Source organism: Cyprinodon tularosa, unplaced genomic scaffold, assembly GCF_016077235.1.
Source record: "Cyprinodon tularosa strain WSP-4 unplaced genomic scaffold, ASM1607723v1 ctg269, whole genome shotgun sequence".
Classification (NCBI taxonomy): Eukaryota; Metazoa; Chordata; class Actinopteri; order Cyprinodontiformes; family Cyprinodontidae; genus Cyprinodon; species Cyprinodon tularosa.
The window spans coordinates 25,074-41,016 of NW_024038973.1; the positions used below are offsets into that span (position 1 = coordinate 25,074).

General features: G+C 37.4%; 1 protein-coding gene across 5 annotated transcripts in view; it reads right to left on the bottom strand.

Moving 5' to 3' along the window:
* The window catches only part of LOC119786232 (unconventional myosin-XVIIIa-like), a 52,735-nt gene that overhangs the window by 19,551 nt on the left and 17,241 nt on the right, over positions 1-15,943 (bottom strand). For 2 of the 5 annotated variants that reach the window (XM_038289441.1, XM_038289443.1), the window contains exons 3-12: positions 12,364-12,390; positions 7,625-7,684; positions 4,988-5,075; positions 4,533-4,639; positions 4,277-4,453; positions 3,930-4,140; positions 3,687-3,829; positions 2,971-3,071; positions 2,340-2,403; positions 2,104-2,248 (exon numbers count right to left, since the gene is read on the bottom strand). In XM_038289441.1, coding sequence (XP_038145369.1) covers positions 2,104-2,248; positions 2,340-2,403; positions 2,971-3,071; positions 3,687-3,829; positions 3,930-4,140; positions 4,277-4,453; positions 4,533-4,639; positions 4,988-5,075; positions 7,625-7,684; positions 12,364-12,390 — 1,123 coding nt within the window. Of the gene's footprint in view, positions 1-2,103; positions 2,249-2,339; positions 2,404-2,970; positions 3,072-3,686; positions 3,830-3,929; positions 4,141-4,276; positions 4,454-4,532; positions 4,640-4,987; positions 5,076-7,624; positions 7,685-12,363; positions 12,391-14,121; positions 14,194-14,334; positions 14,410-15,943 lie in introns of all 5 variants that reach the window. The other 3 variants (XM_038289444.1, XM_038289445.1, XM_038289446.1) reach the window with 3 other exon arrangements.

The window sequence follows — 15,943 nt, forward strand, 5'->3', positions numbered from 1 at the left end:
AAGATCCAGACAGAGGTTCAAAGTTGAGTTATAATCCACCATGAACTGGTATCTTCTAAGACTTGGAGAGAGAAAAACTTTGGGGATTACAGAGAGAAAACAGTGCGCACTATCTGTTTCATCACTCCCACAGAACACTTGCGTGTCTGGTAATAGGAAGCCGAACGTTTGTAGAGTCAAGTAAAGACGTTTAAATATCTGCTTTGAATGACATGCAGCTCCATCAGGAATTACTTAAACCATCAAAAAGAAAAAAGGTTTGTCATCATAACGCTTTTTTACAAGGTCAAACGGGTAAAGAGTGAAGAGTTCCAACCGATCACATTTATCCGTGTGTGCACATGTTCTACAACAATGGAGATTATTGGGTAAACCTTTCTCAATTAACACTTGTCAAATTTATGGATTGACGGTACAGTAAACACAGTAAAGCCAAGTTCTCTCATATGGCTCCTTGACAGCCATATGAGGGGACAGAGAGCACTGCTGCCCTCTAGTGTTACTTAGAGAGAATGCACTGCTGTAAAAGGCAATGCTTTGTAGCTGGCAGCTAATAGAAAAAGTCAGCAAAGAAAAAAAACTTTTTTTTTTTAGAAAGTGCACATTTTTTCTCATGATTCAAAATAACAGCTTTGTAATGTTAAATATGATCCACTAATTGTCACTAAATTGCATGATTGTATAACACATCACCAAAATGTACAGGTTATTAAAAAGAAAATGGCTTTAACAAAAGCAGAACTTTCCCATACTTAAATGTCATGCCAATCATGAGGATATCAGTTAATTTCTGCATCCACAGACAATATCTGTTACTTGGAATGTTTTGAAATTAGCTCCTAATGATGCTGTAGTGCCATCAGAGAGATTGGTAGCCAGCTGGAGGGGATCACTGACAGTAATTGGGCAAACTAGTCTGCATAAGCGACAGCGCAGACCTAATGAAGGGTGAACAAATGTGTAAAAAAAAAAAAAAACACAATCTGGAGTAAATTCCTTGTCTTAGATGTCTGTCATGGTTTGGGTTAAAAGCTTTGCATTTTGATGAAAATCCTACTGAAAGCATGTTTTGCAAATTCTTAACATTCAACTTTTCGCAGTAAAAATAACTTCATTCCATTAACCAGTTTTTGTCGTCTTTTATTTTACTAGGATTTTCTTTGACAGACCAAAATAAGAAGGAGAATGGTTCATACTTTCTTTTTTTTTCCAACAATTAGAAAACCTGAAAAGTGGGCCGTGCACTTTTTATCAGTTATAGAGCAAGGGCAAAAAGAAAGCCATTATTGAAATGAAAGAATAAGTCCAATTTAACATTTAGCCCAGGCAGTGTAAGGAATACAGGAAACATGTAGAAGATTAGATCAGGAACAAGATGCTATTTTTCTGCTAAACTACTCCAGAAAAATTCTGCCAAAATGAGACTCTGAACATAGATCCCTATGGTGAAACATTATGGTGGCAGCATCATGCTGTGGGAATTGAATGACTTTTATAAACCGTGTATAATTTTTCTTTCTCTTCATAACTATGCACAACTAAACGAGCAGCATTCAGCGACAAATTCTGTCATCATGGACTTTAATGTAGATCTGCACTGAAAAAAATCATATCAAAATTAGGCTGATGTTAAAATTAATCCCAATGCAATTCGTGTAATCATCTTGCACACAGAGTGAAAAAAACCTGATATATAGTCAAACAAAGAAGACATGTGCTCAGCAGTCAAAGTGAAATGTGCTAAGTAACAGATATGCATCTTTGGTTATTTCCATGCATCAGTAGTATTAGCCTAATGCATAAATTTCTCTCTACAATTTGATTTTTTATTTAGAGGTGCAGATTTGTGCAGCTTAGTGTAATGATCTGTGCACAGTGCAACATCTCTTTCTAAGTGCAAATACATAATTCATGGAACTCTGTTACACATTTCTTGCATCACACAAGTGATGGTTTTAAAAAAAGGCAGCCTGAACATTGACACGTCACTTAAGAAGCTGCTGAGAAAAAGGTGAAAAGATTGTTTTTCTATGTTTTACAAATAGTTGTTTTTGCAATGATTAATATCACTACTTATAAGTGATTCCCCTATGAAGGCCTTACTCTTTGTAGCTCCAGCGGCTCCCAGATGGTAGATGGCCCCAAGAACCAGCCAGAGGGCCCTCTGCTCATCCGTGCTGATCCCAAGGACCTTCAGGGCTACTTGCAGTTTGGAAAACTGCTGAGAGGCCCGCTGCTTATCCTCTGCCTAACAGATTTTTACAAAGATTACTTCAGCTCTGTAAGAGGTCAAAGTAATACCTTTAAAGGCCAATCTCTGCTTAAGGAGTAGCATTTACCTTGGTCTGTGGCAGGATTCCAAATGCATTGTTGTCAGCAAAGTGGTTGAGGTGCAGCTCAGTTCTGATGGGGAAGAAAACAGATAAAGGAATGACAGCTGACACAATACCATTGATATGAACCATACTAAGCATAGCAAAATATATTTATATGCTTTGGACATTTACACTCTTTGTCCCATGCCACACAGAACCTTCCATATACGTTTGGTAGATTGTATGCGACAGACAAAGTACCGCGTCTTTTTTAAGTGATATATTGAACCTCTTCAAGTCAACACTTTATAGACCAGTTTGTTTCTGAGGTCTTTGGGGGTACATCTCTAACACCTTATCCCAGTAATAAGTTGTACTTTTTCCATTTTTGCAAGATTAAGAAACACAGCTCTGTAAGCCATTTTAAACTTGTTGAAGTTGTGTTTCAAACTTTTCCTGCATTAAAGCTCACAGCTTTAACCCTGACTGTGTTTACTGAGATTTACCCTTTGGTTATCCTTTTTATCGTTTTTAAAATAAATTTACTTTTCACAATTATGTACAGCTTTGATAAGGTCTGTCACAATAAACATTACATACAATAAACATAAATACAGGACAGTATTTTAATTGACTAAAGGGTAATGAAACTGACCTTAGAGCACCATCCACTCCAGCCATCAGGTAGTAAAACACATTAAAAGTGGACTCTCCCTCTGGTCTCCTTGTCAACCTCATTTTCTCTAAAAGCATCGTCTGTGAAGTCACAATAAAAACACAAATAATATTTAAAAAGTATTTTAAAAATGTATAACAATTTAGCAAAGGAAATGGGATTGAGGTTTCATTAAAGGTATAGTGGAGGATGTTCTTTTTCTGGGTGGATCATTAAAATAAGTGGTCCTCCTAATTGTCAATCATTCTGGTGATATGTTTATATAAGGCTGTCCTACGTGCTTGTCCCCATTTTCACTTACCAGTGGTGAGTCTGACATAGTGGAAAAATCGAAAATGTTTTTTTGGAAAGTAAGCTTAAATAAGCGATGCCAACGGCAACTTTTAAACAGAGCGTGCACAAAGAGAAATGGCCTCCTGCATGCTCTTGCACGCGTTTAATAGGTGTTCCCTCTCGGGAGAGGCTACAGGGCTCTGCATGTAATTTTTTTTTTAAGTGTAAGAATTTCCCGAAATCCTCCATTATACCTTTAAAAATATGTTTTGACAGTAAAATATCTGGATAATTTTTCAGTAATTTTTGGTTCTGCAGCTATGCAAAAAAAAAAAAAAAAAAAAAAAAAAGGAGCTGGTAAGAAAAAAAATAAAGAAAAAAGATAAACAAGCCTGTGGAGGCTGCAGAGGTGTTCAGTGTACCTGGATAGAGGCTGAGGTCACCAGGCCTGCCTGGTCAAAATCCAGGGAAACGATGTGGGAGAAGCGACTTGCATTCCCATTAAGGGATGTGGAAGCATTCCCAAAAGCCTCCAACACTGTATATACTGCCTGCCATTTCTCTGCTGTAATCAACCAGAGTGAAGGGTTGGTAACTGGAAGAGCTCTTTGACATGAAGCATAATTTGAATGTTTCAAATTCGGCGTTCATCCTTTCAGACTTACTGGAGAATGTTTTGTTAGTGCTTCCAGCAATAGTGACAAGATACTGGAGGATATGCTGGCAGTTGGTGGTCTTGCCACTTCCACTCTTGCCAAGCAGGACAATGGACTGGTCCTGGCGAGTAGTAAGGAGGCTCCTATACGCAGCCTGCGCCATGCTGTAAATATGAGGAGCAGTGTCCTCTTTTCTGCAGCCCTTAAACATCTGCATGACCTAAACAGAAAAGAAGATGAGGACAGAAATGGGTTAGGAGTTCTAGTCACATTAGCAAACATACTATTTTACTCTCAATTGAAACAGATTCAGATGATGAATCATGATGCATCCATGTATAAACTACGCTGCCTACCTTCTCAGAATACATAGAAGGGGCGCTAATTGGGTTAATGACCACCATGCTGGGTCCGGCGTGGGTGTGCATGAGGTTGCTGCCGTACCGCTGCCTCAGTGAATGCATCACGCTTGACTCGTTCAAATACTGCAGAGAGGCCAAGTCCTCCACTCGGTCAAACAGAGGTGGATTTGCCTAGAGTTCAAACACAGAGGCGATCATACTCAAGAGCGTTTGCTTATGGATGAGGTTCAGAGCTCATGTAATGAAGTACCTTCTCTACATCATCTTCATCCACGTCCAATAACGATCCATCACTATCCAGGCAGATTTTTACCTTCCCCTCTGGCAGGCTGCCTTCCTCCGTTTTCAGGAGAGTGGCTACATCACCGCAAAGACCGAAATTAATTTATTGTGACACATGATCTGGATCTTCATTTACATGCATGATCACTTAATGCCGTTATACACAGCTTAATGCATGAGATCCAATAAAGCATAAAATGCAATTCATTTTAAAAACTACACTGAAATCCATTTGGTCTGATGTAATCAAGAGCATTCTGATTAACAGCAACATTTCTAAAAGCATTTTATGTGCTTCAAACACCCACATCTGTACTTTTCGCAATCAGATGTCGCCAAACGCTGCCCTGGCAGGGTGGGAGTTTAACATGTCCATGCATCATAACGATGCAGATTGTTTAAGAGTAAATAAATCATACAAACCCAAGGAAAATCCATCTTTGTGGACAAGCCATACTTTTTCTGTTTCATACCAGGCCTTCTCTGCTTTTAACTGCTCCTCTGTCTTCACCTGTTAAAGCAGAACAACAATCAGAGGGAGACATGTTTCTGAAAGCCAAGCTGAAACGTTTGAAACATCAAAACATAAAAATGCACCAAATACAGTTTCTTTAGGTTTTGCAGGTTACAACAAGACTATATGGTGTCAGAGTTCATTGACATTAGCCGGTTCTAGTCAAAAAGCCAGTTATTTAATACCAAGAGGATCCAAATCAGTAAGATTGCACAAGTACAGACTAGAAACAGAGACGCACCAAGAGCTTGGTAGGTGGCTAGAATCTGGACATTTTCAATTCAACCAACATTGGCAGAAAGCTATAAAAAAAAGTAAAACTTCATTTTATCCAATCACTTAGGGGCCAAAGGAGGCCTAGAGCAACAAGGTCACAATTAAAGTAACACTTTGGTATGGAAATTGTCATCATCTGTTTTCATCTTTAGCTGAATGTTTTCAGATTTATTCAGAATAAAGACAGAGATGTTAAGAAGCTTGTCGAACCGTAAGCAATTTTAATGAGTCTGTTGTTGATTCAAGCTCCTGGAGGAAACACCACTTACAGCATTAACAGAAAGGCAGAACATATTACAGCAAGAAGTGTGCCTGAATGGAAAACACACAGGTTGGACCATTAGTTAGTATCCCTGCCAGGCATGTACAACCTGGGCTGGCCACCTCCAGTCCCTTAGGAACCAGTGTCCTGCATGTTTTAGAACCATCTAAATAAAATTAATAACTCATTGAAGTAGACTATTGGGAGTATCTTGATAATAATACAGATATTAATTCAGCTGTCACATCACTATGATCATTTCCACTCCATTGAGACTCTGCTTTCTTACATCATGCAGTAGCAGCACCCAGGTCCTTAGTAAAAATGCTAGAAAATGCTCCATCCATACCCCTTTTTTCCCCCTGGAATAAAATTGCATTGGTATTTTTATTTATTTTTTTACCATTGTAAATAGAGTGGCTTGATAACACCTCCAGAAAGAAACTCTGGTTGTTGGAAGGAATCCAGTAGTTGAAACCCTAATGTTGCTCTGTTTTTCCCCCAGTTAGCTTTAGGTCTTCATCTGTTACAGAACATGCTGGATTAACAAGCTTCTGCAGGCTTTTGAAATCTCAATTAAGGTCCAGGTTGACGTTCTCGTTTTAAAGCAGCTATCTGATCTTTGCCAATGGTAATAAGATGATGTTTAAGCCACGTGATAATTGTTTTTTTATTTTAAAATGTTCAAACACAGCTTTAGGTTGTTGCTCTCACATACAGTGTGGCATCACTCATTTTTCAAATAGAAATGCCAAATGTATGGTAAATAAATTCTAACTTGTTTATATATATTATTTTAATCTAAGTCTCAAACAAAAATAGACCATAAATTCATCTTTGGTGCATCTATAAACATAAATACCCTTCTATAGCAGAATTCAGAGCATAGGCAGTTTCTTCCAGCAGGATTTGAAGATTTAGGGACCAATGATCTGTTATTCATTATTCCAAACATGACGTTTTGATGATTAGCTTTAGAATTTTAAAGCACTCCAATATTATATTTTTACAACTCAGTTAGGATAAATGTCACATCATCACTTATGAGGGATCTTAGACAACGGGATAGAAAATAGTTTACTCAACAAAACCCAAAAATCACACCCAGACTTTGAAGCAGAAACCAAAACACATTTGAACTTCAAGAAGCTCAATTGTTGGGAGAAAAGTGCACAGAAAGCTGAAACACTAGAGGGGAATTTAGTTAACAAAAAAGGAAAATATTTTGTCTTTCATCCCTCAGGGGTCTTTAACTCCAGTCCTAGAGGTCCGGTATCCCACACTTTTTAGATTTAGTCACAAAAAAATAAAAATCAGTTCATCTGACTGCTTACTGAAGAGGCATTTTAGTAATTTTATTCAGGTGTTTTGGACCAGTGACACGTCTAAAAGTTCCAGAACATCAGATGTTGATGCCTGAAATTAAAGACCAACTGGTTTGGGGGTTAGAATAGGACATAGTTAATATACACATGAAGTAAAATGTATTTTTATCTTTAAAATCTCCTATTTTTGCCAGATTCCAGTCCCATCAGGACACAAACACATGTTTTTGGAAATGATTTGGGGCTTTTTTTATAAAAGGCAGCATTGTCTCATCTTTTCATTACTCATTTTGCATTCAATGATATACTGTTTTATGTGAATAACATTCATGCTGTGAGGTGCAGAAAGCCAATTTAGGACAGTAGAGCTGCCCAGTCAGATTTGTTTATACTATTCAGGATGTTGAACATTGTCCAACTTCTTTTTCTGTTTTTTTGCAGAAAGAATGTCTAAATATAGATCCAAAAGCATCCAGGCAGACATTTCATGGGGATATCAACTAATGAGTTCTAACTTTGAGAGAAGAAGCTTGTACAAGGAGGGCTTTAGGGAAGTCCTGGGTGTCTAGGTGGTCAGACTGCTTTACAAACTACTCTAACAGCTTCTCAAGAACTAAATCTATATGAGAAATCAATCTGAACAGGGTTTGCAATCAGCACCACAACCCGCTGTATGGTCAGACCTTGGTTGCAGCTGAGTGTGAAGCCTGAAGGATGGCCACAGGGTCCTCAACAAGGTTGGACTGGAGAAGGAAGGGATCATATCGGACAGTTAAATGTCAGCTTCAATTTAAATCTTTCAATAATTGGCAAAGCAAAATTCACAACAGTAAAGACTAAAAACTGGAGTATTGTAAACAATAAAAAAAAACACTTCAGCAAGACAAAAAAAATAAAATAGAAATGCAGTAGGAAGGCAAAACAACTATACCGAATTAGTGACTAAATCATGCAATTTTCCAGGGTGGCGTTTAAGTACAAAGTCATGTTTTATTCTCTCAAGCAAAAGTATCTGTAACAGAGGCATGAGTTTTAAACCATTGAGTGCGAAACAGATCTCTTAATGTTAATACTGGCTGATTTTTCAGGTTCATCTGAGATGTATCGACTGGTCTGCCGGTGCACCTAGAGCTAAGGACCCTGATTATTTTGTTTTAAATAAGTAAAACCCTGCTCTTAAAGAGACTGGCTCACCACTACAGGGGTAGAAAGAAATATTTAGGATGCCAGTAGTTTAAGTTATTAAGAGAAATATGAATAAAGTTAAAATGAGAAATATTATATATTGCACTCTCACAAACAACTACAGGTGCTTGGTTCTAGGTACTTAGAGATTCACTTCCATACAGAAAGCCCATATTCTTGTCTTCAGGTAACACAGAGTACATGTCAGATTAAATAATACTACTTCAGCGATAGCATCTAGGTGTTACTTTATTATATATCTCGTACCATGTCTGTTGGTTGTGCTGTTCTTTTTACATCTCTTTGCAGGTGCTGAAGCAGACTGAAAATGTTTTCTCCTTTTTTTTTCCTGTTTTTCCTCTTCTATTCTACTTACATTGCAGTGTCCATATAATCTAAAATTCCCTACATGATTATAATAAAGCTATTTATATGCGTGAAACAAGCGGAACACTATGGCGATAGCCATACTGCTCTACTTGTGAAAGTAAAATCTGTTGGGCTCTTTTTGACATCAAGACAATTATTCTTATTGCCACATTGCCAGACAGGACACTGTAAAAAAAATAAATATGAGAAAATATTTTAAATATACAATAAGAGAAATCTACAAAAACGGAAGGTAAAAACATTCATCACTTCCAGCATCTTTCCAAGTGAACCAGATTATTCACTGTGTTTTCAGCACAAGCAGGGTAATGTCCTAAGAGAAAACAAATAGATGCATATCCCCCAGGCAAAACAAACTGGGTTATTAAATAAATAATAATATCATCTATAAGTTTGACTACTTTTTGGCTGTTTTTCCTTTTTAACCAATATATAAAAGAAAATAGTAAACGGAAATAGTAAATAGTAAAATGAAAGTAATAAGCTTCATTACAGACCAAAAAACTTTATCATCAGGATTGCTTGTTTAGCCATGCAGAAAAAATTTATTTTGTCATAAATATTGGTTCTGACAGAAATGTTCTTGCGTATCAACAACCACACTATTTACTGAGTATTTAATTTAAAAGTAGACTTCTTGAATATCTATTACTACATGTTCAATTTTTAAATATAAATTTGTAAACTCATCCCTGAAAGTTTCAGCCTATTTGCTGCAGTTCCTTCTCCTGCAAACGTCGGCTCCTGCTTTTTCTACCAATTTCAAGATCTTTATATTCCAGGAACTTTTAGTTTAGTTAGCTGAAAAATGTTACATGCACTTGTGTGATTTCCATTTGAAAGATTTATTCTTTGTTTGCGTCCAATTAGAGACCAGAGTTTGTAAGAGAAAATATCTTTTTCCTCCTCATGTATTATTCATGTTTTGCAGGAGTGCCGTCAGCTCGTCTATTGTTTTAAGTGACAGCTCTCACGTCAAAGTAGCCTGGGTGCCAGTCCGAACTTAGTCCCGCCCACAAGGTTTGAGGTCGGGGAAGTTCGGTCTGGCTCTGCTCCATAGTAGCGCGAGTATTAAAGCCCACTGTCAGGCGATCCAATCAAATTGTCAGGGCGGGCTTTATACGATGATGGACAGATGATCAAGAGTAACGTTATCAACCACGTGACCAAAGCGCGCTTGGGTGACAACAATAATGGCTGCCGCTGGAGAGTTTGGGTGAGTAGATTCTGCTATTAGGTCTGTTCTAGAAAATATCGACAGCAAATTAATTTTAAAAGAGGAACAGAGAAATGCGATCAAGGCTCATCTTCTTATTCTAGGCGTGAAACTGCACGCTTTGATTTTTTGTGGACAACAACTATGCCTCGCTTAAGATACGTCACGCACTCCGTTGCTCTTATTGGTTGTAGGTCTATCCAATTGAGTGCAGAGGCATTTTTTTTCCTGGTTCGTTCAAAACACGCCCCATAATCACAGCTCTATGGAGCAGTATCAGACTCATATTCTGACTAGAATTGAGTCGGACTACGTCAGGCTAACGTCAAAGGCATCCTTTCTATGAATCAGCCAGGTGCAGCTGCTCATTAAGGCCTGAAAGCACTCTCTTATCTACATACTTACATAACTCTTCTGCAAGTATTTGTTTAAAACAATGCAAATTAGAAAGGGAATCAATAATCTATCCTCATAATTCTAAAACATAAATCTGGTAATTTAAATAACTTAAAACATTGTGTGTGATTTGATATTAAAAAATAACTTTAAACTAAAAATGTTTCATTTGAGATCCATTATTTCTTTTGTTTTTACATAAAAAAAACAAACGACCTAAGAATTTAAGATTAATAAATCTTAAATATAGCTCAGACACCTATGATTAAACTGAATTTTACTTCTTCCAGTGGGATATTACTATGATATATACAGGTGCTGGTCATAAAATTAGAATATCATGAAAAAGTAGATTGATTTCAGTAATTCCATTTAAAAAGTGAAACTTGTATATTATATTCATACATTACATACAAACTCATATATTTCAGATGTTTATTTTGTTTAATTTTGATGATTACAAATGACAACAAATGAAAATCTCAAATTCATCATATCAGAAAATTAGAATATTACTGAAGACCAATAAAAACAAAGGATTTATAGAAATGTTGGCCAACTGAAAAGTATGAACATGAAAAGTATGAGCATGTACAGCACTCAGTATTTAGTTGGGCCTCCTTTGGCCTGTATTACTGCAGCAATGCGGCGTGGCATGGAGTCGATCAGTCTGTGGCACTGCTCAGGTGTTATGATAGCCCAGGTTGCTCTAATAGTGGCTTTTAGCTCTTCTGAATTGTTGGGTCTGGTGTATTGCATCTTCTTCTTCACAATACCCCATAGATTTTCTATGGGGTTAAGGTCAGGAGAGTTTGCTGGCCAATTAAGAACAGGGATACCATGGTCCTTCAACCAGGTACTGGTAGCTTTGGCACTGTGTGCAGGTGCCAAGTCCTGTTGGAAAATGAAATCTGCATCTCCAAAAAGTTGGTCAGCTGCAGGAAGCATGAAGTGCTCTAAAACTTCCTGGTATGTGGCTGCGTTGACCCTGGACCTCAGAAAACACAATGGACCAACACCAGCAGATGACATGGCACCCCAAACCATCACTGACTGTGGAAACTTTACACTGGACTTCAAGCAACGTGGATGAAGTGCCTCTCTTCTTTTCCTCCAGACTCTGGGACCTTGATTTCCAAAGGAAATGCAAAATTTACTTTCATCAGAGAACATGACTTTGGACCACTCACCAGCAGTCCAGTCCTGTTTCTCTTTAGCCCAGGCAAGACGCTTCTGACGCTGTCTGTGGTTCAAGAGTGGCTTGACACAAGGAATGCGACAGCAGAAACCCACGTCTTTCATACGTCTGTGTGTGGTGGTTCTTGAAGCACTCACTCCAGCTGCAGTCCACTCTTTGTGAATCTCCCCCACATTTTTGAATGGGTTTTGTTTCACAATCCTCTCCAGGGTGCGGTTATCTCTCTTGCTTGTACACTTTTTTCGACCACATCTTTTCCTTCCCTTCGCCTCTCTATTAATGTGCTTGGACACTGAGCTCTGTGAACAGCCAGCCTCTTTAGCGATGACCTTTTGTGTCTTGCCCTCCATGTGCAAGGTGTCGATGGTCGTCTTTTGGACAACTGTCAAGTCAGCAGTCTTCCCCATGATTGTGTAGCCTATAGAACTAGACTGAAAGACCATTTAAAGGCTTTTGCAGGTGGTTTGAGTTAATTAGCTGATTAGAGTGTGGCACCAGGGGCCATCAATTTTGAACCTTTTCACAATATTCAAATTTTCTGATATGGTGAATTTGAGCTTTTCATTTGTTGTCATTTGTAATCATCAAAATTAAACAAAATAAACATCTGAAATATATGAGTTTGTATGTAATGTATGAATATAATATACAAGTTTCACTTTTTAAATGGAATTACTGAAATCAATCTACTTTTTCATGATATTCTAATTTTATGACCAGCACCTGTACGTCGAAATAAAACTATATCTAGATTCACAGACATAAATTACAATGAGCGGAATGTAACAGTGTTGAGTTTAACCATATTGACACTTTCTTAAACCTGGTTAAGAACTCATGAATTAAGTAACCACCACCACCCTCCCTCCAGTGTAAGTGTCATTATAATTCAGGCTTCTGCATTTCCAGAAAACAGACAGAGGTCAAAGACCAGCAGGCAAATAGGCCACAGAGGGGTCAGCAGAGCAGAACATGTTTAAACTCCAGCTCTCAATGCCCAGAGGAGTGCACTCAGCCCAAGGTTAAAGATGATGTACCTGAGAAACTCTGCAGCCTCTGGGCATCTAACCATGCAGACAGCAAACAAAACAGGAGCAATGCAGGATCCAGCGGCACACAAAAGAAAATAAGCAAAAGAAAGATGTGACTTTGAGAAAACAGAACATCGCAGCAAGAAGAAAAAATGAACATAAAAGGCTCATTGCCATAACATCCATTATTAAATCAGCAAAGTGTGGTCACCTCGCTGCAGTGCGAACTAAAATTCATCTGGCAAAATAGATGCAGCAAAAAAACAAATAATGATCTAAAAATGATTTATGTTGGGAATCAGTGTGCAGGATCTGGAAAGCTATTAATGATCAAGGTTTTATAAATTCAACATTGGCATTAATTACATTACAAATCAAGATGGTTTAATTTTCTAATGTCTTTTGAACTGAAGTTTCTAGAATCTTTGTTTAAATTTCCCTTATCAGGCACTAAAGAAGCAACAGTCAGTCAAGAAAATGTTGGTCTAATCCCAGTTCAATATTTGATCTTTCCCCAATTTCACATGGTAATGTTCTTTTAAATTAAACAGACAATAATTCTACATATTTATATATAGAGTAGGGATGCACGATATTGGGATTTTGGCCGATATCCGATATGCCGATATTTTAAAACTCGTGTAGCCGATAACCGATATCGATACCGATGTTAAAGCTGGACAAAAATAAGTAGTCATTAAAAATATCAGTTTTGTTATCCATTTCTGACACTTTCAAAAATAATATACTCAAATATATTTTCATATGCTGATATCAAATAGATTTTTAAAAACACGGTATCGATCTATTTTACTTTAAAAATCTCGTGAAATTTCATCGTTCTGTTTCAAACTCTCGTGATATTCTGCAAATTCTTGTGAGATTTTGTTAGTAAAATAGATTGATACCGCGTCAATATATCAACATATAAAAATATGGCAAAATTTCGTGAATTTTTGTGGGAATTCGTAGCATAACGATGACATATAGCAATATTTCATTAGTAAAAGAGATTGATATGGTGTTTTTAAATGGCAATATATCAGCATATGAAAATATTGTGATATTTTAATGTATCAATATTTTTTCCCTCGTCTTTAGAAGTTTTTAAGTCTGTAAAAAATAAGTTTTTGAGGAAGAAGAAGAAGTAGTATTTTATTTTTTATTTTTTATTTTTTTTTAGACTTTAGAAACTCAGAAGCTGATCAAATATCGGGTTAAATATCTGTGGGGTTGCCGATGTCCGATATTCAGTTTTAAGGCCGATACAGGCCGATACCGATAGGGGGCATATTATATTTTGCATCCCTAATATAGAGCAATATAATCATTGTTGTAGTTTTATAAATGAACCAGCCGGGTGGCAATTACAATGAATAGATATTTTACAATAATTCTGTTCATATCCTTAATCATTACAGTCTTTCTGTGTATGGTGTGTTATTAGGCCACCCTGAGAATATTAAAACATTTTAACTCATGATATCCATGCATATTAAGTAGGTGTCTAAGCTTATTGTGAATGCGTTTTTTTAAACTTGGCAAAGATTATAGATTCATCTTGTGGACAATAAATGGCAAGAAATATGTATAGGAATCTATAGTAATTAGTAGCCTTTGGCAGAGTAAAGGTATGGAGGAGACGTTTGAGAGGTAAAAGACAGTCGACATTTCCTTCACTCTGGGTGAGCATGCATCTGAGTAAAGGCAGTGGCCGAAAAACATTCTCGTTAACCATGCCAAGGCAAGGCAGAGGTCAGTTACATTATTGCCATCAAACATGAAGATCTTCCTGACACGGTGATGGTCTTCCTCAGACGGAATCAGCTCTGGAGCCTATAATCAATTGCAAATCCAAGGTTTATGGACCAAAACAAACTTAAACAACTATCTACTAGAAAAAGAAAACATCTTATAATAGAAGTAATAGAAATATAATGGAAATAAAATCTGATGAACTTTTAAAAGTGAGCACACCTTTGCAGTAGAGTTTTCCTTTCCAGCAGGGGATGGTTTAGCATTGGTCGCCGAAGGGGAAAGCGTCTCTTTCACCTTACATCATTCATGCAAACCATTCACAGAAACACAAAGAGACACATCCGCACACAGAAACTAAGATGAAGAGATGACAGTAAAGATGATAATTATATTTTAAGGTGGAGAATCAGCTACCAGCGAGAACTGCTCCCATGTAATTTGGTGTTCTGGTTGATTCAATAAGGAAATGGAAATGGGAAAATGGCTGTTAAAGAAAACTGCCTCATTAGGTGGTGCAGTTAAGGAAAGAGATGGTTCACAGCTTTTATCTTTTTTGTATCAACAACAATTTGCTGCTAATTTCTTGAGGGTAATTAAAGAAATAAACAACTTTGCTGAAGTCGCAGATTGTCCATCCCAAGGAATTAGAGCAGAGTCTATCAGAATCAGACCTTTATTAATATTGAAGGGACTGTAAAGCATTTGCATTTTTCCATAACGTGCGCCTGTAATAAGCCTTCTTCGGAAATAAGATGTATAAAAGGAATTTTTTTAAATTACTGGGATATAAATAAAAGGGAGCCTTCTAAATTTAGACCTGGTCAACACAAAGACAAACACAGTATCTTTTCCTAAACAGGCTACAAAAAAAATGCAACCACACAATTGCACAAAGCATCACTACACATGTTGAAACGCATATTCTTGGCCCTTAGGCGGTGCTGTGATTTTGCCACCTTATCAAATAAAACCACGTGCAGACAACTCATGCAAGGTAAAGGCACAAACATGCAGGCATAGGTGCACATATGGGGGATAGAGCCATAAAGTCACCTTTATTTATTTACTTTCTTTTAAAGACAGGGCTTGCAACACTAAAACATGAAACCAGCACTTTAAAAGTTTTCTGGTTTAAAAAATGATTACATGCTCTCCCATAACACCAGATCCGTTACAATGCACAGCATAAATGACCAAATATTTTTCTAGGAGCCCCTTGTTAATGGGGCCTGAATTTATAGCCTACTGTTTCAGGTTACCATACTGGAACATTTACATCATACAAATAGAATAGAAATCAACTTTATTGTCATTACATTGTCACAAATCGAGGCGACAAAATTCACTCTCTGCACTTAACCCATCCCTTTCAGGAGCAGTGGGCTGCCATTGTTTGGCGCCCGGGGAGCAGTGTGGGGTTAAGGGTCTTTGCTCAGGGACCAAGAGTGGCAGTCCGTGGACAGGTTGTTGGAGTGGAAGTGAAATACAACTTCACATTGCTGCTGTTATCATCTGACTAAATTCAGACATAAAGCTGCAAACAACATAGTTTCCATAGTGTGTCATAATTTTAAGTTTTACACAACATCCATGCTTCCAAGGCCCAAACATTTTTATTAACTATATTAACATAATGGGATGGTTAATGAATTGCTTTTGCAATTTAATCCATTTTCAAATCGCAGATGCACTTAGCTTTGGTCACATTACACACAACAGGAATACGACAATGACTTTCTCACTTCAGGCCCTTTAGGCAGCGTTAATACGCTTAAAGTGGGTTTGACGCCACATAGAAGGGAAGAATTGCAGCTACCACTTTTTAATG